This window comes from Perkinsus marinus, assembly GCF_000006405.1.
Source record: "Perkinsus marinus ATCC 50983 genomic scaffold scf_1104296939758, whole genome shotgun sequence".
Taxonomy (NCBI): domain Eukaryota; phylum Perkinsozoa; order Perkinsida; family Perkinsidae; genus Perkinsus; species Perkinsus marinus.
Window position 1 is genome coordinate 340717 of NW_003213081.1, and position 27777 is coordinate 368493.

Consider the following 27777-nt stretch of genomic DNA (forward strand, 5'->3'; position numbering starts at 1 on the left):
CCAAGAGTTTCTCGATGGGAGTCTGTACTCGGGTTGTTATCCAACTTGTGTTCTCTCTAAAGTAACAGCTGAGGTTGCAACTGAGGAGTATGTTCATGATGCTGAGCCAGAGGAAGGGATTCAAGTGCACAGACTTCAATGCGGATTGCTTCTCTTCAGATCGGCACGCGTGAGGATATATATCATTATTACTATTGAGTTATCATAATAATACCATTATCAGCGCCCATGCGGTCATTATATGTACACTGGAGTTCGGAAGTGTAGGTATGTATTTCATGGAAGTAGCATCTTCTGAAACACCTTGAATACTTCTTCATGATGTGAAACAATCGATAGAGAATAGGATAATTCGTCTTAATAACCTCGTATGTGTAGGTGAGGTGTTCAGAGATATGTTGCGGTGATCGTATATGTTAGTCGCATTATGACTGTTCATGTTGTGTTCATAGAGTTATCGGGATGAACTGTACTTATACTTTCTGCGTTGGGGCCTGTCGGGGCCTATACCCCTTCTTGCTACCATAAAGAAGACCATGATGTTGTTGTATTCCTCTCTCCCCATCATACTCAGAAACTCAATAGAAGTGACTTCATGAAATTAATCATTTAAGTTCACGCCAGTAAGTTAGAAACAATTCAAGACCAATGATAACAGCATCTACAGCTACCAACCAGATGACCCATATCTAAGATCGTAGAAGATACAAACTAGGTCCAGACTATGACTACAACCTACTTCAAGATTGTTACCATGGGCTACATGTAGTTCCTCCTGTATCATAGTATACATATCATTCAATACCTCCATACGCTGAATAGACGATCTTACCGGCTCAATACCATTCCTCTCTGAAGTTTATATTTCCACGCATCACTCTCTAGTAGTAAATGCCCACATAACAAGCCCGTTTATAGAGGAGTGTACAAGTGGGAATTAGCACATGAAGTGTTACCTGATTTAGTATTTCAACTCGTCTATTAATATCCATATATCGTCTGGATTTATCATAAACTGCTTCGTATTCGTTGAAGTCCCTACCCAAAGAGGAGTACCTTAGGCTACTCCTAGTATGACTCACCAGAACACATCTGGAGTACCCAACATATCACTGTATACATTTAGATCACAGCGTTGTACGAATAGATTGCCCATCTGACAAGATGATGAAGAAGTCGGACTATCAGGGAGTATGCTGGTGATGCCGTTCAAAATTAAAGTATGCAGGTTCCAACTGTATTGTCTATCAACACTCCAAGATTGATCTTCATTATCACGTGGTCTCCATCCAATAAGTCTCACCCGCTGAGCAACTTCCTTCTTCCCTATTCCCACAGTCCCCGTCCTGGTCATCGTCTCGGGTACATCAGTAGTTCCTACAATACTAATCCGTAAACGTTGTTTCATGTCATACTTTCGATAGCCCCATCCAGCATCGTTTCAAAAGCATCAACTCTAACACTTTGAGCGAGGGAGTAGCTGTGAGCCAATCGTTCCATTAAAGAACTGTAAAGGGCAGCAGCATACAGGAAGACCAACTGCTCTGGAGGCCTCACCTCCATCCACCCGAAGCTGATAGTCTTATGTTATCATGAGCTATGGGCCTCCTCGAAGGATGATCACGATGATGGGCTGCCTCGGGTTCGCCACTATCCTCAGCAGTAGCAGCAGCACTCGTGGTGGCTTCTATAAAGGGCTGATATGAAAGGCATGTAGGGAGGGACCATGGAGGAGTACCACCTCTGTAGTGTAACGCATGTAGTCGTGTTCAGGCTGAGATAGAGGCTTCTTCACTAGTGGTTTAACCAAATCGACTATAGTACCCAACTGAGAGGGCACTTCCATGCGGAAGGTCCCCGGATCGAATCCCCCCGAGGGCTTACCTGATTATCAGACGCTCCCCAGACTACAACACATCCGAAGGAGAAGAGAAAACAGTCTAAACTGTTGGCACAAACGGTTAAATACAATACCTGATGGAAACATGAGTCATAGGGCATCGAAAGCACTGTACTCGTTTCTCTATTGATACGGCATCAGTTACAAGATCACCACCAACGAGGCCGGCAGCAGGACCTATATCTAAAATAAGTATGCATATACATTATCGACCTAAACTGTATCTTGCAGAGTTGAAGCTAAGATACTCCTTACAGCTGTCTCTGGATCCAGCTTGAATCTGAGTCCATCCCATTTTGATCTCATCTAGATCAATAGATTCCCCAATGCATACTGCAGCAACACGACCATACGCCTCTGGTTGGGGGTATACTACACCAACCACATTGTAAGAGACCAACTCATGCATATATATTACAATAGACGTTCTTCCCACCAGCCCTTCTACGACGATATGCTGGTAACTCCCTAAAAGGATACACATCCGCATCCTCGAAAGTACCGAGATTAGAGCCCATTGTATGTAAGTCATATTAAGAACCCCTATAGACCGACTACAACTCTAGTGAAGCGTGAACTCATCAATAGTACAGTGTATTGATCGAAGAGGATAATGAGAGGGGGTAAGCAGTATTCTACATCTCTATACAGTGATATACCTCACAGTACGTTGAAACAGAACGACGAGTGATCCGATCGGAATTTTTCTCCCACTTGTGTAAACGCTTCCAAATGAGTCCCCCTGCATTATTACATAAGCCTCTCCCCCTCAGGTCTGATCACATCAGGTGGTCCACTCCGATACTCCCTAGGTGAGTATGCAGCAGTGCGGGCATTCTAATACCAACAACAGTGGCGTCCTTCCCCACTGCTATACCCTTACCTCACGCCTCTCCCTCAACTCTAGGTTCCTATTACGGCTAAAACTCCTTCCCCTACCACGATGGGACTCTTCTGTTGTTGAGCGGTATAGAGGGATGTCCATAGTGAATCTTGCGCATCATCACGTTACTAGGACCGATCTTGCAATATCTTGCATTCTTGCAATTCCTCAATTCTCCCTCCATCGCTATAGCGCAATCGATCGGTGTTCCCCTAGACGTGATCCGAGGCTTTTGAGGGGATAGAGTGTTCGTGAGGTTGGACCTTGGCTATGGTAGGATACGGGGGAACCTTAGATAAGCTAGTCCTTGCTCAGTTTGGATATTGGTGCGGGAGGTATCTTAGGTTGGAGTAGGTTAGATATGGAATAGGTTGGTGGTAAGGTGTTGCTTATCAGAGAGTTCGTTAGCCACCTAAGCCACTATGCCGGATCTCTATATGACTCGTCCCCGTAACTTCGGCCCTGGTTCTCGTCAATGCCGTGTGTGCTCCAACCAGCACGGTCTTATCCGCAAGTACGGCCTTATGATGTGCCGTCAATGCTTTAGGGAGAAGGCCAACGATATTGGATTCCACAAGTAATAGCAATAATAATACACACATTCCATAGTCATCTATTACTACTACTATAGGTACCGATAAATACGAGAATCGGCAGTGATTATGGGATAGTAGTACGACGACAAGTTGGCTACAAGGCTACATTCTCTTGAATCCTCCTACTGTTGTGTTGAAGTATATATCATAGGGTGGAAGGGCGTTTCATTTTATCTTGATAACACTCTCATCTCACCCTCGCGAGTGGAAGTGTTTTCCAATCATTCTCACTTTGACCAGGTTTGGGATTGCAATATGGGATAAGCCAACAAATCATAGTATATTCAGAAACATCATTAAGGCATCATCATGGTAGTTGAATCTTCCTCCTATTAGAATGCATTCTCAACATAAAAGACAACTGCTGATGCTTCAACTTCGATGCTTCAATACTTTTCTCTATCCTTCTTATCTCACTCGCGCTTATATGTATCCATTTCCGTACCAACTCATTTCCAATTGCCTTAAGCACAGTATGATGGGTCTTATGGGGTGTATGCAAACTGTACCTACCAATAACAACCTCAGGAGAGGAGTCATCATGAACTACTTATGAACTACTCCCAACCTACGTCTCAAAGCAGTTAACAAGCTGTGGTGCCGTTAGACCAGGACATGCAAAGGTTATAATGTCTTCCGCTTTGGAGAGCATCTCGGTCTCGACAGGTGTAACCAGACGTTGTGGTACTACCAGTGGTGATGACGATGATACTACTACTGGTCTGTGTACTACTTACCCATCACTTCGTCCTCCTTCCTCTTCCCTCCTTCCTCATCTCCCTTATTTAGTTGTGTCCATATTCTACCCAAACTACCCACAGCTATCGCAACTACCGAAACTACTCTATTCCTAGCTGCTATTGCATCCACTGGTGCCACAGGTCTGTTCTTATTATTCAACCCAGTAGTACCTACACATTACCTCCTACTACTACTCACCATCTTATACTATTACGTTCTCTTTGGAGCCTATGTAGGATAACATCATCATCCCTAACAACTTCCTCATCCTCTTGTCCAAGACCCATCATCGAAGTAGCATCCAGGACGGACATCCCCTCTACTACTACCTACTACTACCAATACCTTATCTCCACCTATTCTAACGCTATCGTTACCTCTTCCCCTAGTTCCGTCTCATTCTCTGCTTCCAGATCCACATCCATCGTAGAGACATCTTCCCCATCATCATCATCATCACCCTTCTCAGCACTAAAGCCTACCTTCATAAGCTCCTCAGGCCCCTCAGGAGGCTCCCGTCGAGCCGGTGGCTATAACACATCATACACCATAAGCATCAGCGATACGAGCCACCTGTTTATTCAGCCGCATCCTGGGTACCGGACCAGGCACTGTGCTACGAAGCACGTTGGAGTCTCGATCAAGTGCTAGTAGGAACTAAATGGACATAGTACTGTGCATGGTGTAGGGAACAGCAGCATCAAAGGATGATGATGATGATGATGATGATGATGCAAGGATGATGATGCAGGGATGGTAATCGCGGTTGCGAGGGTACATGATCAGCGACCTCATATCGTACTATCACCATCGGAGTGTGAAAATTTTGAGGAAATTTTATGCACAGTTCTACCCGAATTTATATATAAAATCTTGAAGTGAGAAGACCCTTGGATTCAGGTGAGGAAAGCGAACATATATTCCAAGACTGCAGGACCAGGGGAGTCAGTCCCCTTACATTCCTCGAGGCCGCCTCCATCATCTCTGGTGTGTCCTTGACTATACCATCGAATAGAGTTAACGTGTGGAAGGCACTGGCTGCACTATAGAGACTCTCTGGAGTTGATAGACATATCCTATCGAGGATTGTATCTAACAATCGAGAGGTCCCTGGTTCGATTCCCACAGGCTGCACTCACTAACGTCGGCAAGGACACTCTCTTCAGCCTCCTTGACGGTCACCTCATTCTCAACAGTAAGCAGACGTGCAGCACTCGAAATGATAGACGCGAGATCGGTCAAGCCTAAAGCTGGTAATCCAAAGGTCCCCGGTTCGATTCTTGGGACCTCCTTCCTCCGCATTTAATGCTGCAGATGACAGTATAACTTCCACTAACTCTTCGGTACCTGCTGGTTTGAACCGAGCCAAGCCTGATAGAAGTACCTGCCAATCTTGCATTCCCCCAACGCCTCCTCCTTCTCCTCCCCCTCCTACCGCACAACTCCGAACGTCATTCCCCTTCTTCCTATTCATCGCCGCCAATGCATGACAATGTTTAATAGCCGACTCCAATAACGGTTTCGATTCACAATTGAAAACACTGTATGCATTCACGATAACCTTAAAGATCCGCAACGCACAGCGAAGATTCCATCATCACCACCGTTGCTACTACTACCGCAGCCTCAGTGAAGGTGAGCTTAAACATATCATCAATAATCTCCCTACTTAGTATTCGCATTAGATCAACATCTCTGTAATTGACTATCACCAACGCATCTAGTATCTAATAACACGAGGATAGGCGAGGGTCCCTCGCGTAAGGCGGTGAACCCAGATGCTACCGCGGCAATATCGGACACAGATAGGGTGTCTTTGCTCTTGCGTATGCGTTCACACATTTGTCTCCAGAATTCATCATCGCTGATTTGACTCTCAGCTGCCCGATAACACGTGGGGGCGACTTCATCTGAAAAAAATGTCCGTACCAGGGATCGAACCTGCGCCTCTTCCATCGTACAATCTCGTAGTATCTTCGGATCGGGCAGCTCGCTGGCTGCACCATGAGGGACATTACAGAATACCCCCAGACGTAGCCTCTTCTTATCCTGACATATTCAACGTCAGCTCACATACGATCCCCTTCGAGTCCTATGGGCGGCATCCACATCACCACTGACTGGAAATATGTATCGATAAAACTTTAGAAATTTTATGAAATTCTATGAGCGGTAACACCAGCCTCTCGCCTGACGACTACGAGAATACCAGCTATCCATCTAACGCGAAAATATGGAAGTAGCGCACCCGAAAGGATCTCCACATATGCTTATAAACTCTCTTATAATCAGCCTCGAACGGTGGTATGATGAACTTAGGTGGTCGTGCCTCTGTCGGATGCATCTGTGATTGATATCTCGACGATGCTGAGGGGAGGGGACCGTAGTGGGCCTAATCCATATCATACCAAGTACCTCGGTAGATTCTCCGATAACCCAATCTCGATACGGGTGTTAGAGCAGGAGCAGCAGCGGCAGAGGCATTCAGTAGAGGACTTCCTTTACGGATCATTCACGCCACTACCAAAAAACTAATAGAATACCTCCATTGAGTATACCGAGAGACACTGTACGAGTACGCACCAATGCAAACGTATCGGCGGGTCCCTACTTATGAATTACCACATTTCCCACACTTCATCACAACCATACCCCATATTGATTAACCCGAAGATGATATCCCCAAGTACTTAAGAAACATCATTAACAGTCTGATATCAACACACTGGTCACCTCCTCCCGATGCTCATCTCTTTGTGGCCTATTCCGTCTCCGCCTCCTACAGCGACATACGACACCATTCGAAACCAAATATCAACGAAGGGAACCGTTAGAAAATTAACCAAATTATTAACGCAATGCAAGAACATGAATAGTAGTGAAGCTTTAACGTGTCGTCGCTGTACCCTTCAAACTAACATCAAGCTCCAAATGCCGCCCCTTCTTAGGCCGACCCGCGAGGTTCATTCCAGACTGAACCTATCAAGTAAGCTATATCGCACTGGCAAGACCCAATAATAATTTTCCCTGGAAAACTCATACACCGGGGGAAAATTCCCCATTTCCTCAACGTTATTCCCCAAGTAAAATCGTCGATCACTATCTTACCCTCCTCTTAGTGCCCTGAACCGCCATTTCCGGCACAGGGGCTGTGTCAGTCGATGGTGATTGATCCTTAACAAGATGCTCCGGTAGCTTAGGGCGGGATATATACGCAATATCCATCTCAAACTGGCCTGAGGTACATCATGAAAATCTTGCTATCTCGACAAATCTTGCAATTCCTCAAATTCCACACAGACCATTTCCTGTTGCCCAACCCACCATGATAAGTATCCTTCTCTGACCACTCGTTGATCCTATCGAAAAACCCACTAGTACAATTTCGTAGATCACACGTCACCGTCTGCCCAGCAGCCATCGACGACAACTTTGGGAAATCCAATCCGATATACCTACAGTGCAAACCGCGCTCGCCCGATCAATCGATCCGGTTCAATTACTCACCAACAACAGGAGTTCTCCCGCACCTCGCCGTCAACTACATATGGCATCTCTTCCGGCCAAGGTCTGACCAGATAATATTTCACGCGCCACAAAATTACTCGTACCTCACACTCTTGATACCAGGGGTATTCTCCAACATTCTCACCAAGAGCCGCAGCCTCGACTCGACAAAACCTTTATATTTCCGATACGCTGTACTGCTCAATGCCGATACTCTTATCTAATCAAAGTAAACAGGAATGACTATTAAGTACAAAAATCAATTCCTGAGATTTCCCCAATAATTTTTGTATATTTTTAAGCCTCGATGGAGGATTGAGAGATGCATAAGATCGACAGGGATAGAAATCGAAACGAGCGGATTCGTAACTTCTTACCTGAACGTAGTAGAGGTAGTTGCAAAAGAAGGGGAATTTGTGGCAAAGAAGTTCCCAATCAACCTGCTCTTTCTGAAGAAGAATACAAATCGATCACGCGATCGATTAATTCTCAGGTCACCTTCGGTAATGTCAGCTTGTGAGCTCTCTCAATTTCTCCCATTATTATCCTTTTGGTAGTCTCGGTGACGTTGTACGTACTACAAAAAAAGAAAAATAGGAAAATTTTCCCAGAAATTTTCACCTGTTCATCGACGGAAAGGCAGGAGTGATAACTGGCATCAAATGAGATCGATCACTCGCGTATCTAGAGACATATCTTAGGTCGCAGCAGCAGCATGAAGGATACCACTCACTGTTTAGGATTCCAAACCTTGAAGCTCATCAAACCAATCTCACTCGACTGTCTTATCGGGCACAGTGTGACCGGATTGTCCCAATTCCATCGCGATAAGATTAGGAAGAATCGTCGAACCAGTTGGACCTGTATAAATACATATTCCAACACTGAGTCCCCCAGTTGAACAATTTTTAAAATATTCATTGGTTTCGAACAACAATGCTCGGATACGTGCACCGCACAGCGAAGGATATCTCGCTCACTTCAAGAAGCCTTCAAACGCAATTTACCGTTATCATGCAACACCGACCGAAGATACGTCACTATCATCACTCCATCATCAAAGATTCAAAAGAGGCCCAAATATTACCGATTGCATGTTGGGGAACATCTGACATACTCTCGCCACCAGAATGGCCCATGTAATGCCACCAAAGAAGCCTGAAGGGAAAAGGGAGGACGGCGATGTGGTCGTCGATGAATAAAATGACGGCTACCGATGATATTGGCGTAAAGACCCCTCCGCTTCGCCCACAGTTTGATGAGCCTCAGACACCCTCGGAAGGTATTGGGTGTCGGGACCAGTTTGAGAATCAAATCGGCCACTCTCGTACCATTGACGCATCTAGAATGACCCTCACCAGGGATCGAACTCGAAACCATTCGATTACCTCACACTTCGATCATCTAGATTCTTCAGCAGCTCGTCACTTTGCAAATCCTTCAAACCGCTTGTTGATGTCAAATTCAAACGTGCGAATAGCAGATCGATATCAACCTCACAGCATCTGATAATAAAACCATCAGCACCAGGAATCGAACCCGGGTCCCTCCTATTACATAAGCTTGATGATCGGAGCATAAGCGTCTGGTACTGGCGTGACCGTCTCCACCTCATCCATTTGCTGCAACTTCCCTACTAGGCTCCCAAAGAAGGCCTCTCGGGTGACATGACGAGGAGCAACACAGAGACAATCGATATCAGACGAAGGAGATATCAAACCAAGTCTATGAGAACCTATGGGATAGGTCCCTGGTTCGATTCAAACACCCCGCATTTTACCAAATGTAAACAACTTTCCATTGTTCGACTGCTTTCTTGCATTCTCCGCGGTCATTCCCTGCTGCACCCCAACCTCTGTCAGCCAATCACCGATGACCCCTTCAAGCACTCGGAGAGCCTGCACGCATGCACAAGGTAACATCATTCTCCCGAGACCCCAACACCAATACAAATTCTCAACATTTCCCGCGGAAAAAATTCAACTTTATGCCCCTTTCGATTCCGTCCAACGACGAGCAGTGTATTGATTTCGTTGAGCGAAAACAAAATCATTCACGTCCGATGCCGGCACATGCGAGCCACGACCGAGGCGTTCATCAGCAGCCTTCGAGCAGCCGAAAACGCACCTTCCCAGGAAATACTGATCATTATAACCTAATTGAGTCGGTCCATGGTGTATTGACTTCACGATCCTCTCACTATTGAAAATTTTTCGAATTTTCCCGTACCACCTTTTCGCGTTTTTCCCGATCTTCCTTCGACGCCTCCGGTGCAGCCGTGGTGAGGAACTCCAACATGCCCTCATTCTGCTTCAAATCGGCCACAGTCGGCCCTGCCTCCGAAATGGGTGCCCATATCGATCGGATGGGCGTAGCGACATTCGCATGCCTGCTCATCGCCGTGGACATACGAGGGTAACCACTAGGAAAAATTGGAGTTACTTCGACCCCAGTGAAAATACCATTAGCGGGATTCGAACCAGGGATTTTTGGTGTGGAAATTTGTACATGCGGATGCTCCTCCAAAAAGCATTTAGGAGCGAATGAATAAATATTAGGATGATGGTATTTCCTGAGGAATATCTTGTGAGGAAGATTGACAAAAACGGACGAAGTCGCGGAAAAATCAACCACCCGGTGCCCTAAATCCTGTCAACTTCAACACCAACTCGATCATCAGGAACAAAGGTGCACTTGCGCATGCGTGCAGACCTTGGCATCCGAGGTTACTAATAGTAACGAGTAATTCCTCCAAAGCCCATCACACTACCGCCCTCCTAATCGATGCTTCTCACAAACGTAACAAGTCTCCTATCCAAGCCTTTCGAGACCTTCTTTCCAGTACTGCCATTACTCATCCACTCCGAAAGCTCCTGCTGCCTGCCTCATCGCACTGGTAGGGGATCCCTCGAAATCGACGAGGAAGAAGGCATTGTAAAGGAAACGCTCTCCTGAAGTATACCTACTAAAACTCGCAGCAAATCGATCAACCGTTTCATTATTAATACTATATAACACAAGACCCTGATTCGACACGTTACCAAGGCACATGGTGCTATGTGAGGCTCTACCAACATTTCATTCTTTCATACAGCATCGTCCACAAGATATCCTCTGTGCGCGCTCGCAAGAATATGCGTATGCGTGCAACAAGATATGCAGAACACAACTGTCTTCTTTATTGATCAATTTTTTGGTTTTTATAACAGCTGGCTATTCACAGGAACTTCAGAGGTTTTCGAATAATCAGTAGCCGACCTTCTCCACATCTGAACAGCCCCAAAAACACCAAATATGCATCGCTTCGCTCCGCTCATCAGCCTACATCTACAATCCCAGCAGCTCTCTCTTCCTCTCTGGACTAGCTTTCTTCAAGTCATCCACATCCACCCTCAACTGAGGTTGCTTCTCATCAGGCGTGCTGCCTGCTAACGAACCCTACACTTCCCATCTGCATACAACCCCTCATGCTTACCCTTCTTAGAAGGATCCTCCTTAGCGTCACTATTATTCTCATCGAGTATTCTCTTAACACGCATTTGGACCTAGGAGACGGCATCTAAAGTGAGAACAGAGCATCCAGTGTATACCTGAGCCTGCTCCTCAGCCCTAGCAGCACTCCACTCCAACAGCTTGTCCTCCTTCATTGTAGGCATACCTTAGGAATAGGACCTCCTCCTCCTCATGTGAATCGATAATCGAATCCTCACTTGGAGCGTTGGGGTGATACTGGGAAAGTTGAGCTCCCTGGGCCTGTGCCAGTTGTACTGCTTGCATCTGAGCCTTGGCCATCGCGGCAAGCTGAATGTAAAGATACCGTAACCGGGTGTCGAACCCACGACCAGTCGATCCCAAACCCGTAATACTACCCCTCCCATGTATCTTGCAGTCATAACCTGGTTCTGATAATATCTAGCAGCCGCTACTGCTCGTCGATGGTCCATCAATGAGTCCAAGAACCTTAACCATCCACAACATCCACACCCTACCTACCACCTCTCCCCCTACTACTACCTAGTCGTTGGAGCTGTCCCATGGCCTCCCGTCGACGGTATAAACTCGGGTGCCTTGGCATTGAGTCGCATGGGCTCAGGGTGTTTGGCCTCCTCTTGAGGCACTATCGTCAAAGGCGTCGCTGGATTAGCAGTACTTGCAGCTGCTGTCGAGAGCCCAGGCGGCGACTGTGAACCCAGTGATTGGGATTGGAAAAGCTAAACATGAATACCACATGCTTGAATCGAACCCGCGACCTTCATATATCACCTCCGCTGGAGCCGGCGCGTCCCGTCCCGCCAACGAGGCCTTCTCATCCAAACTGCCCTTCCTATCATCACCAGCCATTACGCCTAGTAAAGACCTTTATTAGAGTATTCCAAGACCCCGCGACTTACTGACACCACTAAATAGGACCCCAGCGAGCTCCGTGTCACCAGATACTTCAGCCGCTCTGATCATCGCTTCGTAACTAACGCGATCAGAGTCTTCCGTCAATTTTAAGCTTCGCTCCGCCTACGTTTGTGGTTCGATGATGACCCCTTGCAGCGTAAGGGACTGCAAAACCTCCTGGCAGACAGTGGATGCCTACAACAGTAAAAGGATAATCAATCACCATGTGCCTTTTCCGTGCTACCTGGCTGGGGAAACTCTCAATGGCTGTTTCCAACGCTTTACGTGCGTCCTCGTTTTTTAGAGAAACACCTGATGACACCGACGGGTTTTAGTCTACATGTCGTCTCCGAAGACGAAGCGTCACGCGCCATGAAATTAGACGACTCAAGAAGGCAGCTCACCTTCAGCCTGTCCAACTTCCTTCACAGAGCCGAAACCAGGTGGGAGCCGATGTGCAGTATCAGCAACACCTTGACAAAATCTTCGCCGTGCGTACCACAAGATACGCCAATCGATTCTACTCACCCTCGGTGGGTGATTTCAGCGACTTCACTTCGTCCACCTCTTGCCCTTTTTGAGGGATGTGACAGGCGTGAGTTACCGCCGCAACTTGTGGAGAACTCTCGGTGCCTTTTGCCTCCGCTGGAAATAAATAATGCCCCCTGCCGGGATCGAACCCACACCCAATCCTACCACTCCTGAGCACATCCTCCTCATGGACACGTCCCCCACAAGGTCGTTGGTCCTAAGATCGACACCTCGTTACCATCAGCTCACAAGGACACCATTACTTGCACTGTTCGCTCGTGGGCCGACCTCTGACCACCTCTACCACGACTGATGTTGCCTCGTGGGTCGACACCTCGGACCACCGGGGACGCCCTGGAACTGCACCGCGACGATGCTGTTGGCGGAATAATCTGATCAATGCTATGAACGCTCAAGCCGAGCCTCTCAAGGGGTACCGTCTTCCTTGTAGGGCTGCCGAAGGGCCTAGGTTGGGCTGGGCTCACTGTCGTGATATGGAGGAAATCATCCTCGCCCGATGATGAGAGTGCATGCACCCCTCCAGTACTGTCCTCTGGAGGTCTTCGGTTTTGGGTGAGCTAACACAAGGCCTGACAGTGACTGGACTAGTACTGGTCTCTACCTTTAGATAGAGAGCTGTGACGATGATAGGGATAAGGATCCTGAGCAGCCAAGTGACTGCACTAGATACCTGAATGGTGAAGCTTATACAACAATCTCTGTTGTAATAGAGTCCCACCTGGAATACTAGAGTGGTACCTTGAGAGGTGGTCTGTAATACTATGGGAGAGTCGAAGTACTCAGCAAGAGTAGCCATCATAGCTGAGAGCATTGGGATCACTCAACCAAAAGGTGGAGGGAAATAGGAATGAAAGGATACACTGTGGGATGCGAGCAATGATGACAAGTCAAGTACTATCCAAAGGTCGCACTGCGCATGACAAAAGCGCGCGCCATCCTGATCGATTCAGATGGTCTGATGTTGTTTATCGTATTTTCTTCATCTCCGTGCCTCACCGGCGTTGTGGTTGAGTTGGTTTAGTTGTCCTGGGATGCGAAACTAGGATGCATTTCTCGTTGATCGATGCTGTGTGCGGGAGGGGGCCAGATTGGGGCACCCTTGGAGTTATAGAATATCCCATCCACGACAAATGCATAACAGCTACTCCACGAAGGGGTATCAAGACATCCAGGCGCTACCTGTGGTTACTGCCATTTCTAGCGTAGCTCAACAGCAATGATGAACAAGGCCTGTTGGAGAGACAGCTACCTTGCATCGACCGACTCCACCTCTCCAACGAGGCATCGCCACTTCTAAAGAGCTGTAGATTATGGGAAGGTTGAGCGGCACAAGAGCTACGAAGGGTACCTTCCAGACTATACCTCCTCTGATTTACGTTAACAATACAAGACCATGATATACAACATGAAGGAGTTCACAAGACATGCAACAGAACAGCAGTTGTCGGTTCACAGTTGAGGATTATAATGACTACAAAGTTTATCAAGTAGGATATCATACGCATTCGATGAAGGGACATATTTCCCTCCCAAGACCTCGAAAAGGTGAACACCTGCCTCTGCGCACATATCCTTGTAGTCTAGGCTTTCAAGAGTACACGTCAGTCTCCCCAGAGGATCATCGAAGGACTTTCCGTTATCAGTTGTAACGACTCTTGTGATGGGATCGCTGAAAGGCGATCAACTATTCCACTGCTCCCACTCAATAGGGATCGCCATTCACGACGGCATACGGAATTTTTTACATCAGAAAAGTTGAAGATTTTACACTTAGTCTTTTCCATCATCACGTATGGAACGGAGACTCCTCATAACTGGGTAGCTAAGTATTCTCGACTTTACCGAGTATCCTAAAGTCGACTTACATCCTATACATGGGTCTGTTATCTCCAGGGTAATCTTCAGAGCCACACTGTAGTCGAAGCATGGAGATACTTCCACTATCGCCTCCTTCATCAGTGAGACGAAATATGATCTCGGAATCAAAGGTCCTACTGGAGGGTGGGAGGAGGATACACTCGTTAGAGTCCGGATCAGCATCGACTCTCCAACTCCTCTAACACGACGCATGACAATACGCAGCTGTTCAACAGCCTACCTTGAACCATCTCGTGAGGGCCTTGGGGTTAATTCCTACGGACTGTAAGGAGTCGGCAGTGGGAAGAAGCAGGAGTGCGGTAGATATCCTTGCACGCATGTACAAGGGCAAACGGCTTCTGCGAGAGTTCTCTATAGCGAGTTCTCCTCTAGAAGCGCTATCCGGCATACATCGAGACGGCTCGGAGTGCGAGCGTCTCACTGATGGAAATTCGGCAAACGTTCGCTACAACCCCAGTGATGACCGTGGGCGTGCGCTCTATACCGGATAGGGGAAATTTAGTGAAATTTCCCTCAGGAAAGGTCTCCTTCTATTGTGTTGAGTCATTCAATTGCCTGGTTTGAATGCTGAGGAGTGCCCCCAGCATGAGTGTACCGTTATTGAGAGGTGGTCGCTGGATGGGTAGTGGGTTTCCAGTTGTGTCTGATAGATCAAGAAAGTATGGCCGACCGACGCACTGTGGGGGATATGCTCGCTGATACCTTGATAACAGCGATGAAGGAGAAAGAGGAGCAGCTCGATAAGGAAATCGAGAAGTATCTTAGGTTCACCCGCGCATGATTCGGAATAGGTCCAGTTGGGTTACATGACGATTCTTCGCACGAAGGGCCATTGAGACATCTCTCAATGCGGTATCATTTCAGATTAGACAATATGAAAGAGGATGACATCGAGGAGATCAGACGTAAGAGGTTAGAAGAGATGAAGGAGGATTATAAGGCCAGTCTAGTGAGTCTAGTTGTCATCCTTTTACCGAGCAATCCCCTTTCCCATAGGAGCTTCGTTCCAAGGGACATGGTGAATACAAGGAGTTGCATTCTGAAAGAGAATTCTTCGAAGTGAGTATCTTGAGGTTCGTTCGGAGTCACTGGAGTGATGCCAGGCTGCCAAGGTTTCAAAGCTCATGGTTTGCCATTTTTATAGACCTACAACATGGCGATGTCAGATAGTAGACAAGTAGGAGGTCCCAGGTTCGATCCCCAGTCATGTCATTCTGCTGTTTTCGCAGGCACTTGTCTGTTCTAGCAGAGAAGTACATCGGCACTCGATTCGTCAAAATCAATGCGGAAAAAGTGAGGGCTTCGGAGTAGCACCAATTCGAAGCCTCAACCATCTCAGTCGCCCTTCCTATGTGATCGATTTAGGATTATGATGCTGCCGACTATCATGCTGGTCAAAGACGGTGGGATAGCGATCACTCCCCTTCCCATCGCCTACCTTCGTAGTGGAGTTGGTATTGCGTATGCTCAGTAGGTAAGACAGAGCACTCGGTGATCGGTTTCGATGAGTTCGGCGGGCGGGATGACTTTGATACAGATGCTATTGAGGAGGTAGAGAGGAGGGTCTGATACGCTATTGTGTAGTCGTTGACAGGTGCTTGCTACTTGGCAGATCATAAAGCGTCGGAATTAATAACATATGAGAACAGTGTTATACCCTTGAGGGGAAGTATATGTATTAGAGTATCTACAACAACTTGATTGTTGTGTACATTGAGGTCATCATCACTGTTGTTGTGAAGGCCGTAGTTCATGTCAATACCCCTTCGTAAGGTATGTAGGAATGCTTCCAAACAGCTCAGTGGATCTGTTAGAAGGATGAGTATCAAGCCAGAGGCCCAAAGGAAGGAAGTTGAGTAAGGCAGGCTGGCTGACTTATACCTTCCTCGGCAGTGTACCAGATGGTCTCGGCGAGTCACTTTGCCGCTGGCTGATGTTGTGCATAAGGATGCTGTCGCGGTAACAGGAAGCTTGGACTTGTTCGATGAGAGGGTCGCATCTAAACAGCATGATGGGAAGCAACAGAAGAGGTGTTGTTGAGTGTAGGGGTTGGGGTACGTTGTTGTAGTAGGGCGCGGGAACAACGACGGAAGGCCTGGATGGGAAAGGAGGTCACACCATGGATGGAGAATGGTTGGGACTATGAGGGGAAGTAATATATAATAGTGATGCTATGTGTATGATATTGAGGTTAGATGGCGAGGGGAGCACCTACCTGAAGACCCTACTGTGCCCTATGGTGTACTACCTAATGCACATCTTCGGAAGGCTGTGCTCATCAAGAAGGACTCTGGCCTCAAGAGGTGAGCTTGTAGGGAGTCGGTGGGCAGGAACGAGTAAAGTCCTTGCATGGTGCATATTATTTGGGCACCAGTGTACAGTATTTGATAGAATATGGTTGCTATAAAATCCTACTTCTTACAACTTGCCCTATCTATGTGTTCACGAGTTCATCATGGGTTCGGTTACACTGCTCACATTACCGTATTTCTGACGGTAGTGTGGGTATATACTCCTCTGTTGAGTTTCCTTCAGGTGGATACCGATAGTAAACCTTCCTCCAGGAGACCTCATTGAGGTAGCTTGTTCAACCCCTGGGAAGTACCACTTGGACCCAGCATTTTGGGACGCCCTTTGTCGGCGTGCGGAGTACATCAGTCATTGCTTCTCTGTAAAGCAGATTCGGAGGTTGTTGGGTGAGGCCGCCGCCGCCAACACCTATGGATCGCCTCTGAATATGCCATGCCTAGGCGCGTTGGCTTCGGCGGAGTGTAAGGCCCATCCTGGGTTACTGAGGAAGATGAGCTCAGAGCTGTTGGAGAGGTTCCCACAACTCACGTTACTCACCTGCTCAGAGTGTGCTGAGGCGTATCAAAAGCTTGAGTGAGTGTATAACCCTTGTGATTGGAGATTTGCCATTCATGGCGGTATCAATGGTAACTTCCAGCAATATACTGTATGCAGTCGTATTGACTCACGGTTGAGCGATACTTACCACAGTATTTAGTGCAAGCATTTTGCAATGCACAGGAATTCCCTACGCGTAGTATTTGATATATGTATCATTGACTGATCAATACTCGTACTCCATTCATCGTATTACATTGGAGAGTAGTACTAATAGACGGCAGCATCCAGAGGTGCTCTCAGATACGATCATACGGGTACCTATAATATGTTGGCATTAGCCTTCGTACAGGAAATGGAGGATATTCGATATCCTCTTGTTGGATCCGAGAAGAGCAGGCAATCGACTTCACCTGAGCGAGCTCTTCAGATGGCAGCGAAGATCCTTACGGCCTTCTCCAAGGCAAAGCTCAATGGTGCCACTCCAAACGATTTGCTCGACTGCTGTGCTCATACATTGTAAGGAATACCCAATATTGCTAGTTATTGGATTCCCTCAACGGAGGCCCCGCCCAGTTCTCGCGGCGGAGTTTGAGTCGTCGGCTCAGGTATTCCCATCGGGAGGTGTTGAAGGATTGTGTGGATGATTATATAGCAGCAGTCGATGCATACAGGAGATTTTCTCGTGCTGTTACGGCGATTGAGCTGGCCAGAATCATCTTGGCGTCTGATATCGCGTTGGAAGTGCACCGAATAGGTCGTCTTGCGAGAGCTGTAAGGCTGTGCTGAGCTTCTCTAATGAGCTGGGTTGTAGGTTCATGGCCTGGAGGGGAATGTGATGATAGCGACTGAGTTGGCCGATTGTGTGAGGGCATCAGTGAAGGATGCTACGGCATTGAGAGGAGGAGATACTGTCGAGCTCACTGTAGTCGGGACATCACGCCCGCCTCATGTGACGTATTGTAAGGTCCAAAGGGAGGATCATGGCAATGAGTTGGATGAATTTGGTATGCCTACAAGGAGAATATCTTCGCGGAAGATAACTATCGAAATCGATCGCCTGATCGATTTAATAGAGTGTTTGATGGCTGTTGGGCAGGAAGGTGTGCTCATCCCCATCGTTGGACATTAATGGTGTTTCGAACAGTTCCTGAAGTCTTGGCTAAGGTCATCACGAACAGCATTGATGACCCCTTACGAGCCGTCCGAGTGTTAGGATGGAGATACAACCTCCCTATAGAGCAGCAGAATAGGTGCTGCTCGGGGAGATACCGCCGACTCCATCTCGTCAACAGGTTGGCCGATGTGGTCCGGGTGAGTCAAAGGCAACTCATACCACATGGTTTGAGGGAAGTAATGGAAAATCGAATATTGGCCGGTCGTGGTGACTTCTTGACATCGTTGGCACCGCTGTTGGAGAAGGAGACGGATAGATTTAGAGAGGACCAATGTGTTATACTTGCGAGGTGCCGGGATCGAACCTGGGTGTTGCGGTGGGAAGTTGGTGTGTAGGGTCTACCACGGCTTGGGTACGCAATTTAACGGTATAGTGAAGGGATGTCTGAAGCAGCTCAGCAACAGATTGTCGCAGAAGAGGTGAGCACACGTATATTACGGCTATCGTGGATATCCAACGGATTTGCTCAAAGGGTGGTCTCGTGGGAGGAAGGACGAACCCATCCAGGAGCTCGAAGTGAATACAGTGGCAGCTTGCTATGGCAGGAGGAGACGATCGATCGAGAAGAGCTTGTCGCACAGGTATCATGGTGTAGTAGTTATGTTGTCTAATCTTCATTCTGAAGGTCCTTGGGTCAAATCTTAGCTAGGGGATTTCTATCAGGTATGCGATACCTTCGACTCCTCAATACTCCATCCCAAGTTGCTACAACAGTTCGAAGGACTCGTCCCGCGGATGAGCCCAGACCAACTCCTCAGGTCACTCTTATTTCCATTGGAATCATCATCCAAACGACCTCCATTCAGGTGTGCAACAATTCTACCACAAGCAGTTCGGAGGGAAACTCAACGTCGAGAGAGCGACAACGGCTACTTGTATGGCGATGACAATCCTGAGGAGATCGAACAAGTTGCTAAAGTATTTCCATTCTAATATCCATCATTGTGGGTGAGTAAGGCTTTGCAGATCCCTCCTCATACGGTCGAAGAGATTCTCACTCGAACCAACACTTAAAAAGAGACGGACCAACGTCTTTGAAGCCATGAACTTCAACCGTATCAGTTTCCGTAAATTCAAACATGTTTCTGATTATCCTCATTGCGTTGAGCTCAGTGCAGCTTAATGGCTGTATACCACTCCTTGCGGAACCTGTAGTTGTTTTCATTGTCGCTGCTATCACAACATGGGTATGTCCTTGAGTTCGTTGTTTCAGAAGCTCGTGGGTAAGGAGGAGATGCGCATCCTCATGGTCGGCCTGGATGGTGCCGGTAACTCACTCTCCTACTATAGCCACGTACCTTATCACAATTATCATCAGGCAAAACTACCATTCTTTCTAAGCTGAAACTCGGCGAGGTGGTCACAACAACACCGACTATTGGTTTCAATGTTGAGACGGTTGAGTAAGAATACCCATTTGTATGAAGTCCTACAATAATCATACTTAGGTATAAAAACATAAGTTTCACGGTTTGGGATGTCTGTGGACAAGATAAGCTCGGTCCATCGTGGACACTCTATTATAAGAATGCTCAAGCTGTCGTCTTCGTCGTTGATTCCAACGATAGGGATAGTGAGAGTACTCTCACCATTGATATATCATCCATCCGATGCCTTCAGGGATGGATGCTGCCAAAGAAGAGCTCCATCGCATGCTCAACGAGGAGGAACTAAGAGATGCTTGTGTTCTAGTTTTCGCCAACAAACAAGTATTCAGATGCGTCCCTTTCCTCCACAATGCTTCTTGTCAGGATCTGCCCAATGCCATGACCATCACGGAAGTGAGAGAGAAGTTAGGACTGCAGTCTCTGAAACATCGTACTTGGTACATACAGTCGGCTTGTGCTACCACTGGCGATGGACTCTATGAAGGCTTCGACTGGCTCAGCAAGACCCTTGCCAATGCGAAATAGGATTTTTGATTACGAGTCGTTGATTACTTTTTTATATAAGGGATATCGTCGCGAACTATGTTGAGTTATGTAGTCTGTACTCCAGTGTTAGATAATCGGTGATGTCGGTATTCACAATTACCGATGCGCGAATGGTCAATACGAATACACCAGAAGATTAATAAATATGACACTACGAGGGCAACCACTATACATCTTAGATGTTGTTCCTTGACACGAGTACAGCTTAACGGCTATACATTGATAGTTATAAATCATATATGATAGACAATCGGCCCCATGGGTAGTCTGAGACTGTTGGCCGACTCGCCACGAGAAATCAGCGTACTTCACCTGATGAGGTCGATCATGCAAGATACAAAATAGGCCGAATCTGTCCCTAATTAGTGGCCCGTTCTGTTATCTTATGATCCATCATACATTTCTGGAAAGCGGAACGAGTAAGGGAACACTTATCCTCCACTGGAAGGAGAACATTTGAGCTCACAGAGAACTTCCTCGTGAGGTTACTCTGTGACGACCCCTCACCACGGAAAATGTTGTCCTTCCCAGTCCGCACTGACTATGTCACATAGTTACCAACACATTGACCCTGGAGAAAGATACAAATCCTGCCCGAGGATGGCTACCATTCGCCCACCATCACCATCACCAAGTCGGTGTAATACAATCCGGCAATCGCAACTTTTTGCTAATATTGCGGATTTGCCAAGTGCTATAATTTCTGACAGTCTCACTTTTTTGCTCTTTTGTATGTGCTGCTTTCTCAGTTACGAAGTAGCAACCACATTTACAACCTAGCAATTTCTGGTATAGGTTTTAGCAACCAAATGTTGAAAGTAGCAAATCCAAAAGTGTTTTCCAGCAAGTCGCTCTTTTTTGCTCTTTTTTGCTGCATTGTATATTTCCCCGGAATGTTTTTCACGTTGGCACTTTTGCCCACGTGTGCTTCGCCCGCACATTTTCGTTATTCTGGCAAGTTGTGCTCATTTGCTGTTTAATATGTTTCGCATTGTAATTATATAATCTGGCACCTTTTAAGGTTTGCTCTTGTGTGATGTTCCTGTATGAAATATACAAATTGGCAGTTGCCGGTATGTGACAACGCCGCGCTACTTTTATGTTTCGGCTATTTGCTCTCTTGTAACTTACGCCCTGCGAGGATATATACTAGCGTTTTGCTCATTCGCTCAAACTCCGTCTCTGTTAGCGTTATCAGCAAACTTGCCCTTTTGCATTATTCGTACAAGTAATATACAATCGAGCAAACATAGTTATAGGATAGCATTTCTCGTTCGTGCAAAGCACCTCGCTCATCGCAGTCCCACCCACTTGTCGAACTCGACAATCCCGCCCTTGGGCCATGAAATGATCCGTGATACCGCGAGGTCCCGATGGAGAGTGGAGCCATGATTTCTGCCATCGGCAGATCCACAATCATCCAACTGACCAAGGGACCTGCCTCACCCACTCAAAAGAAAAAAAAATTACAATGATCCAAGTGGACCAACGACTACACAGGACTCATATCGCCTCGCAATCGCTACCCTTCTATCCACCGGAACATCACTTAGGGAACAATCGTACATCTCGGGCGCGCGCTCTTAGCTCGTGATTTGCACTTCCTAGCACTTCGTGCCCTCCAATGCAAAGCACCTCGCTCATCGCAGTCCCACCCACTTGTCGAACTCGACAATCCCGCCCTTGGGCCATGAAATGATCCGTGATACCGCGAGGTCCCGATGGAGAGTGGAGCCATGATTTCTGCCATCGGCAGATCCACAATCATCCAACTGACCAAGGGACCTGCCTCACCCAATAAGGGATCCGGATCATCCATGGCATGATGGGGGGCACAGTAACACACTACCGCTGAGATGAGAGATTCCTGAACGATCTAGATCTGCTTCTACTGTCTGCCAACACAAGAGAGCTGTTGGGCTGAATCAGCCCACCTTCTACTGCTATCAGATAGATCTGCCATCAAATCAAGTACATACGGCGCAACCATACCCGTGCTGGATCAGGCATCGTCTGCAGCTGCTGGCCCCTTCTGAGCCAATGATTCGCGGCACTGCTCGAAGTTGACACCATCTACGGCCAGCCCTCGCTCTCCGTCTCTTCGGAATGTGGGAAGTTCCAGCACCGATGAGTCGGACCGTATCCGCAAACTCCCATCTCGCACCTGCCGCAGCTGTTCATCCACCTGCAGAGCCTGCACCTGCAGTGCAGACCGATCCGGCAAAGTTGAGCTCATCACAAGAAGTGCCTCTTTGATGTATATGTTGATGCGCGACGAGTTTATAGACCACCGTCCAAACGCTCTGATTTAGCTTCCTTCGAAACCAGCTCTTGTCAGCATGTGGCACCCACCCCGTCGCAGACTGTGAAAGCAGAAAGCGGTCGGCCCACGAGTCCCTACCATCTCCAAGTTTCTTCGGAACCACTCTCGTGAAGTTGATTTCCGCAGAGGTTGGCCTCATATCCAGCAGTATTCGATCTGCTCCTCTCGGACAAAACTCGCGGTCGATTTCTCCCGATATCCTGTACACATGTACACCCATGCTCCCTACTCACACCAACTCCCTGGATATCAGTCCCACTCTTTCGTTTCCCTCGTCCACTGCGACGTCTGACAGTTCGAGATCACACAGCACGCTCCCCTCAACAGGAACCAGCTCCCGTGGATGTAGTTAGCCACTCTGCGTTTCCCCTGTGGGCTGTGGGCATTGAGCAGCACTGCTCTCAACTCTGTCGGGCTTACCGGCCTGGCTCGCCAGGGAGTCCCCAGCCCTCCTTTGAGGGCCCGTTTCACTCTCTTTAGACAGGCTCTCTACAGGCTCCAAGCAGCGAGTTGTGGGAACACGCCTCCGCGTCTCCAGTGACTCGCAAGTAATGGGAAATGGCGACAAACCATGCTCTTCGCACGCTTCGATCCACAATTTTGCCCTCGAGTCGTTCGATCGACGCGTTGATGTCGCAAACATGCTCGCCCGCAGCCTCTGCCTCGCCTGCTGACGTCCTTCGACATTTCCCGGCCGCAACAGTCGCCTCACTCTCATGATGCTGCCCCGGCTAATGTTTAGAGGGTTGCCGCGGCGTTCTGGCATGTAACGAATAACAACTCTCCGCCAGACTCGCGGATTAGTCGCCGGAGTCCGTATACACAATTGCCACCGACGCCAAAATCTAGCCAATGGGAGATACGGACGAGAAACGCCTCAGGCATAGTCTAGCTCCAGCTTACCCCATCGTGGGCAGCCACTGCTACGAAGGTGCGAACCGCGGTCACGTCGCGACCGAGAGTGCCGATCTATCAATCAGATCAAAAGGCAATCGCCTGCACCACCGCAAATCCTCTACAGCCAACACACACAGTCCCCCCAAAGGGACGAATCGCAACACGTGGTCTCGGTGCTACCGAATAAGAGTGACTTTGATGCACTAAAGTCTTTAGTCTAAAGATTCGACTCTGATGTCAGAGTTTGAATGAGTCCCATCGTGGACGAGCCACCATCTCAGCTACGCGTGGTCACAGCGTGACCCAGAGCTGGCAAACCGATGTATAACACGTTGTATATAGTCTGGCTCCGGCGCGTCCCAACATGGACAAGCCACTGCCCTCGAACAGCTACGCATGGTCACAGCGCGACCAAGAGCTAGGCGAACAGATGTATAATATACATTGTATACAGTCCGGCTCCGACGAGTCCCATCATGGACAAGCCACTGCCCTCGAACAGCTACGCACGGTCACAGCGCGACCCAGAACTGAGTTGCAAACTGAGCAATTGAGCTACCTCTAGCAAATCGACTCGGGAAACATTGAGCGAATCAACCACCGGCTCTTCCGCAAACAGCTAGGCCCTCGTGCCGGGCAATAGGGATTGGAACGGCCTCTGACCAAAACTTCTCGTCTCGCAACGGGCAGAAAACCATTTCACGGTCGAGTGCAGCTATCAACGCGACCTTTACGGCGAGCCGGTTCATAATATTTGTCGATGACCGTTGTCTCAGCATAACGCTGAGGGCCACCAAGGAAATCCGTCTCGGAGACCGTTCGGCTGCAGTCGGCGAGTCGCGAAACCCGTCGTGGTCCCAAATGAGATCGGCAAAGTAGGAGATTGGAGTTGTTTTCGCATGGGGAGGCCCCCCCCCTAGAATACCGCCTATTCCCGAAGGAGACGCGTCAACGATGATACACGCCCTCGGAGGATTTCTAGAGGACAGACGATACGCTCTGGTTAGACAGTGTGACTCAGGAGCTCGAGAGCCGTCCAAAGTGCCGAACGTAGGAACAACCATACCCCCAAAGCGACTCACGCCCTTCGCCAACGACACGAATGACTTCTCGGTCGCCTGTGCATGAGCCGAGATGCGCCATAGCAGTTCTAGGATTCCTCGGCTAGGAATGCAAATAAGTAGGGGACCACATTCCCAGCCAACGCTGCCTTCCCGCAAAATGTCCTCAGGAATTTACTCGGCGCCCTCAACCATTCTTCAACATTTCTGTAGCCAGCTTGCCCTTCGCCGAAGTTTTATCGGCCGGTACAGTCTGTACCGTACAGGCACCAGAAATTCATTCTAGTCGAGGATGGAACGGATCCCGAACCACTTCATGGAAACGCCCCGCTGCCCTTTCTCTACCGCCGTAGGGATCCCCAGGCACTCCCAAGGTAGGATAACCGTCAGCATCCGCAGCGTCCGCATACTCAGTATGTCATACTGAGAGTAGGGCGTCGCACGATAACCGCGGATCACCCGCATAGCAAAATATCCGCAGCTCTGACTCCGAGAACAACAGTTGAGCCAGCCGGCAGGAACAAGTTGTGCCCGGCACAATGTGCCGCCCAACCCAAATCCTGCATAAGACCAGCGGGGATGATCGGGAGCCGAACATTTGCACATTGAACTCGATGTAGAAACTGCCGAAGCGGCATATTTGACAGAATCGCTCGAAGTTGGCGACAGGGTTTAGTTTGAACGCAGACCTAAAGTCAAACGACAGGAACTCCAGATTCCGGAACCCACCGTCCTCCTGTATCATGTCCTCCTGTGAAACCCGAAGCCCGAATGCTCATCGAACAACTAACGCCCGTGTGGACCGGAGCTTCTCTTTCTTAGCGAAGCAGACTTCTCGGCTCCTCTCCGGAGCCGGCCAATCGGGTTGGAGAGTGATCTCGCTTCCCATCCCCGTATTTACCGTCTCTCTTCGATCCTATCCGGCGCTCTCGAGCTACCTTGATAACCCGACCCCCTTGAGCCTAGTTACCAGGCCTAGTACGCCTCGAGATCAGCAGTCGATGCCCACGCACTGGGTGGCACCCAGCATCACAAGACCTAATTTGTATAGGGTGAGAGACTTCTACCACTCATCATGCGATGGAAGCGACGGAGACTTGGCCTTCTGTGCCTGGCCATCGAGCCCGAATATCCGCTTTGTGAGCCTCATTCCCTTCGAACACTGCCGTTGTCTTGAGGCCCAGACACCGAAGTCCAAGAACGGGATGCCATACGATTCGTATGATACGAAAAAAAATTACAATGATCCAAGTGGACCAACGACTACACAGGACTCATATCGCCTCGCAATCGCTACCCTTCTATCCACCGGAACATCACTTAGGGAACAATCGTACATCTCGGGCGCGCGCTCTTAGCTCGTGATTTGCACTTCCTAGCACTTCGTGCCCTCCAAATTATGGTATTGCGTCTTATATCCGGAACTTAGTACCAGATCAAAGCGTGATAGCACTCTAGCGGGATATATCATTCACTCTGAAGACAGCGCGAGTTATGATCAATGCTGAATACCAAAAACATGATTGCTCTTGCATGTCGCGATTGAATCACATGAGATAACAGTTAAATTGAATCCCCATCTTCGTGTATCCTCTTTTTTTTGCATCGTATCAATTGTGTCCCATGGTTCACTACGATCGTACGTATTGACGACTCAACAATACTCAGAAGTTAAATCCTTAAGTAGGCATTAGCCAAGTATTACGGGCAACTTTGACATTCTACACGAGAAACGTTCACTCATGGGCAGTGTCACTCATGATGAGTGACTCATCAGAGTGCCTCTGTGGAGCTATTGTTATGGACTGTGCAGAGATGTAGCTGAATTGGACAGGGGAAACGCAACACGGATAGAATTACTAGATATGAATTCTACAGATGAGAAGCATATTTAGAAACGTCCAAATTTTTCTCTACCAATCACCGAGACAGCTACTTGTAGCAGCTACAACAGCTGGGCACCACTGAGGTGCCTACCTTACTGCGAGTGCGTACATGGTCGCTAGTCTCCAGTAATAGGAGAAACTACTTCGATTCCTCACGCTCGTCCTCTTTCGACCGCTTGTGCTGCAATTCTTTTGCCGCGTGGCTCTCATACTCCTCTACCAATAAAATAGCATTGTTGTTAGGCGAGTACTTTCGCACTATCTCCTCACATTTGGTACCTCGGAAGAACTTGTTCAGCGCCGGGTAGATGCGGAGTGCTAAGCCAGCCTGCCTCTTTCCTCGATAGTTTCGATTTTCGCGAGGGGCATCTTTTTGCAATGACCAGTATTTGCTCAGACTACGGAAGAGCATATTGGTTCGCATGCAATAGGCCACGTAAGGATCAGGATGCGAGTATGATAGCCACGATATCTCCGTTGCTCCAGAGCTGGCCGATATCTTACATTGCCTCTTCCGGTGTAATACAATCCGGCAATCGCAACTTTTTGCTAATATTGCGGATTTGCCAAGTGCTATAATTTCTGACAGTCTCACTTTTTTGCTCTTTTGTATGTGCTGCTTTCTCAGTTACGAAGTAGCAACCACATTTACAACCTAGCAATTTCTGGTATAGGTTTTAGCAACCAAATGTTGAAAGTAGCAAATCCAAAAGTGTTTTCCAGCAAGTCGCTCTTTTTTGCTCTTTTTTTGCTGCATTGTATATTTCCCCGGAATGTTTTTCACGTTGGCACTTTTGCCCACGTGTGCTTCGCCCGCACATTTTCGTTATTCTGGCAAGTTGTGCTCATTTGCTGTTTAATATGTTTCGCATTGTAATTATATAATCTGGCACCTTTTAAGGTTTGCTCTTGTGTGATGTTCCTGTATGAAATATACAAATTGGCAGTTGCCGGTATGTGACAACGCCGCGCTACTTTTATGTTTCGGCTATTTGCTCTCTTGTAACTTACGCCCTGCGAGAATATATACTAGCGTTTTGCTCATTCGCTCAAACTCCGTCTCTGTTAGCGTTATCAGCAAACTTGCCCTTTTGCATTATTCGTACAAGTAATATACAATCGAGCAAACATAGTTATAGGATAGCATTTCTCGTTCGATTATGGTATTGCGTCTTATATCCGGAACTTAGTACCAGATCAAAGCGTGAT

General features: G+C 47.9%; 8 protein-coding genes across 8 annotated transcripts; 3 read left to right on the forward strand and 5 right to left on the reverse strand.

Annotated features, from left to right (window-relative positions):
• Nucleotides 1-605: 605 nt before the first annotated feature.
• On the reverse strand, nucleotides 606-2418 carry Pmar_PMAR029302 (conserved hypothetical protein; the record flags this gene model as incomplete). Its single annotated transcript, XM_002782395.1, has 12 exons — nucleotides 606-689; nucleotides 740-814; nucleotides 957-1038; nucleotides 1083-1156; nucleotides 1304-1377; nucleotides 1416-1507; nucleotides 1558-1697; nucleotides 1742-1828; nucleotides 1885-1974; nucleotides 2016-2083; nucleotides 2156-2272; nucleotides 2319-2418. The coding sequence occupies 12 exons, from the start codon at nucleotides 2416-2418 to the stop codon at nucleotides 606-608; spliced, it is 1083 nt and encodes a 360-aa protein (XP_002782441.1).
• Nucleotides 2419-3205: 787 nt separating this feature from the next.
• Pmar_PMAR029303 (40S ribosomal protein S29, putative) lies at nucleotides 3206-3364 on the forward strand (the record flags this gene model as incomplete). Its single annotated transcript, XM_002782396.1, has 1 exon — nucleotides 3206-3364. One exon carries the CDS (start codon nucleotides 3206-3208, stop codon nucleotides 3362-3364), a length of 159 nt encoding a protein of 52 aa, XP_002782442.1.
• Nucleotides 3365-3947: 583 nt separating this feature from the next.
• Nucleotides 3948-5422, reverse strand: Pmar_PMAR029304 (hypothetical protein; the record flags this gene model as incomplete). Its single annotated transcript, XM_002782397.1, has 7 exons — nucleotides 3948-4066; nucleotides 4117-4290; nucleotides 4335-4449; nucleotides 4498-4650; nucleotides 4694-4777; nucleotides 5079-5212; nucleotides 5260-5422. 7 exons carry the CDS (start codon nucleotides 5420-5422, stop codon nucleotides 3948-3950), a joined length of 942 nt encoding a protein of 313 aa, XP_002782443.1.
• Nucleotides 5423-7006: 1584 nt separating this feature from the next.
• Pmar_PMAR029305 (poly A polymerase, putative) lies at nucleotides 7007-10036 on the reverse strand (the record flags this gene model as incomplete). The annotated part of the gene is made up of 15 exons (XM_002782398.1): nucleotides 7007-7099; nucleotides 7229-7356; nucleotides 7445-7575; nucleotides 7628-7690; nucleotides 7732-7847; nucleotides 8005-8076; nucleotides 8126-8204; nucleotides 8249-8311; nucleotides 8361-8488; nucleotides 8715-8785; nucleotides 8842-8969; nucleotides 9016-9132; nucleotides 9185-9362; nucleotides 9408-9525; nucleotides 9860-10036. 15 exons carry the CDS (start codon nucleotides 10034-10036, stop codon nucleotides 7007-7009), a joined length of 1662 nt encoding a protein of 553 aa, XP_002782444.1.
• A 441-nt stretch (nucleotides 10037-10477) lies between these two features.
• On the reverse strand, nucleotides 10478-13376 carry Pmar_PMAR029306 (hypothetical protein; the record flags this gene model as incomplete). Its single annotated transcript, XM_002782399.1, has 17 exons — nucleotides 10478-10589; nucleotides 10959-11052; nucleotides 11103-11172; nucleotides 11218-11285; nucleotides 11338-11428; nucleotides 11497-11587; nucleotides 11642-11808; nucleotides 11891-11973; nucleotides 12019-12092; nucleotides 12141-12208; nucleotides 12258-12325; nucleotides 12418-12486; nucleotides 12542-12658; nucleotides 12710-12761; nucleotides 12808-12936; nucleotides 13167-13235; nucleotides 13284-13376. 17 exons carry the CDS (start codon nucleotides 13374-13376, stop codon nucleotides 10478-10480), a joined length of 1515 nt encoding a protein of 504 aa, XP_002782445.1.
• Nucleotides 13377-15104: 1728 nt separating this feature from the next.
• On the forward strand, nucleotides 15105-18422 carry Pmar_PMAR029307 (hypothetical protein; the record flags this gene model as incomplete). The annotated part of the gene is made up of 17 exons (XM_002782400.1): nucleotides 15105-15199; nucleotides 15308-15392; nucleotides 15440-15502; nucleotides 15547-15620; nucleotides 15673-15736; nucleotides 15783-15846; nucleotides 15918-15994; nucleotides 16126-16188; nucleotides 16217-16299; nucleotides 16345-16473; nucleotides 16515-16595; nucleotides 16639-16746; nucleotides 16979-17326; nucleotides 17594-17809; nucleotides 17899-18064; nucleotides 18105-18215; nucleotides 18258-18422. 17 exons carry the CDS (start codon nucleotides 15105-15107, stop codon nucleotides 18420-18422), a joined length of 1992 nt encoding a protein of 663 aa, XP_002782446.1.
• A 1228-nt stretch (nucleotides 18423-19650) lies between these two features.
• On the forward strand, nucleotides 19651-20430 carry Pmar_PMAR029308 (ADP ribosylation factor 1, putative; the record flags this gene model as incomplete). The annotated part of the gene is made up of 5 exons (XM_002782401.1): nucleotides 19651-19735; nucleotides 19786-19870; nucleotides 19916-20046; nucleotides 20088-20176; nucleotides 20219-20430. 5 exons carry the CDS (start codon nucleotides 19651-19653, stop codon nucleotides 20378-20380), a joined length of 552 nt encoding a protein of 183 aa, XP_002782447.1. The 3' UTR covers nucleotides 20381-20430.
• A 6277-nt stretch (nucleotides 20431-26707) lies between these two features.
• Pmar_PMAR029309 (hypothetical protein) lies at nucleotides 26708-26980 on the reverse strand (the record flags this gene model as incomplete). The annotated part of the gene is made up of 1 exon (XM_002782402.1): nucleotides 26708-26980. The coding sequence occupies one exon, from the start codon at nucleotides 26978-26980 to the stop codon at nucleotides 26708-26710; it is 273 nt and encodes a 90-aa protein (XP_002782448.1).
• Nucleotides 26981-27777: the final 797 nt, after the last annotated feature.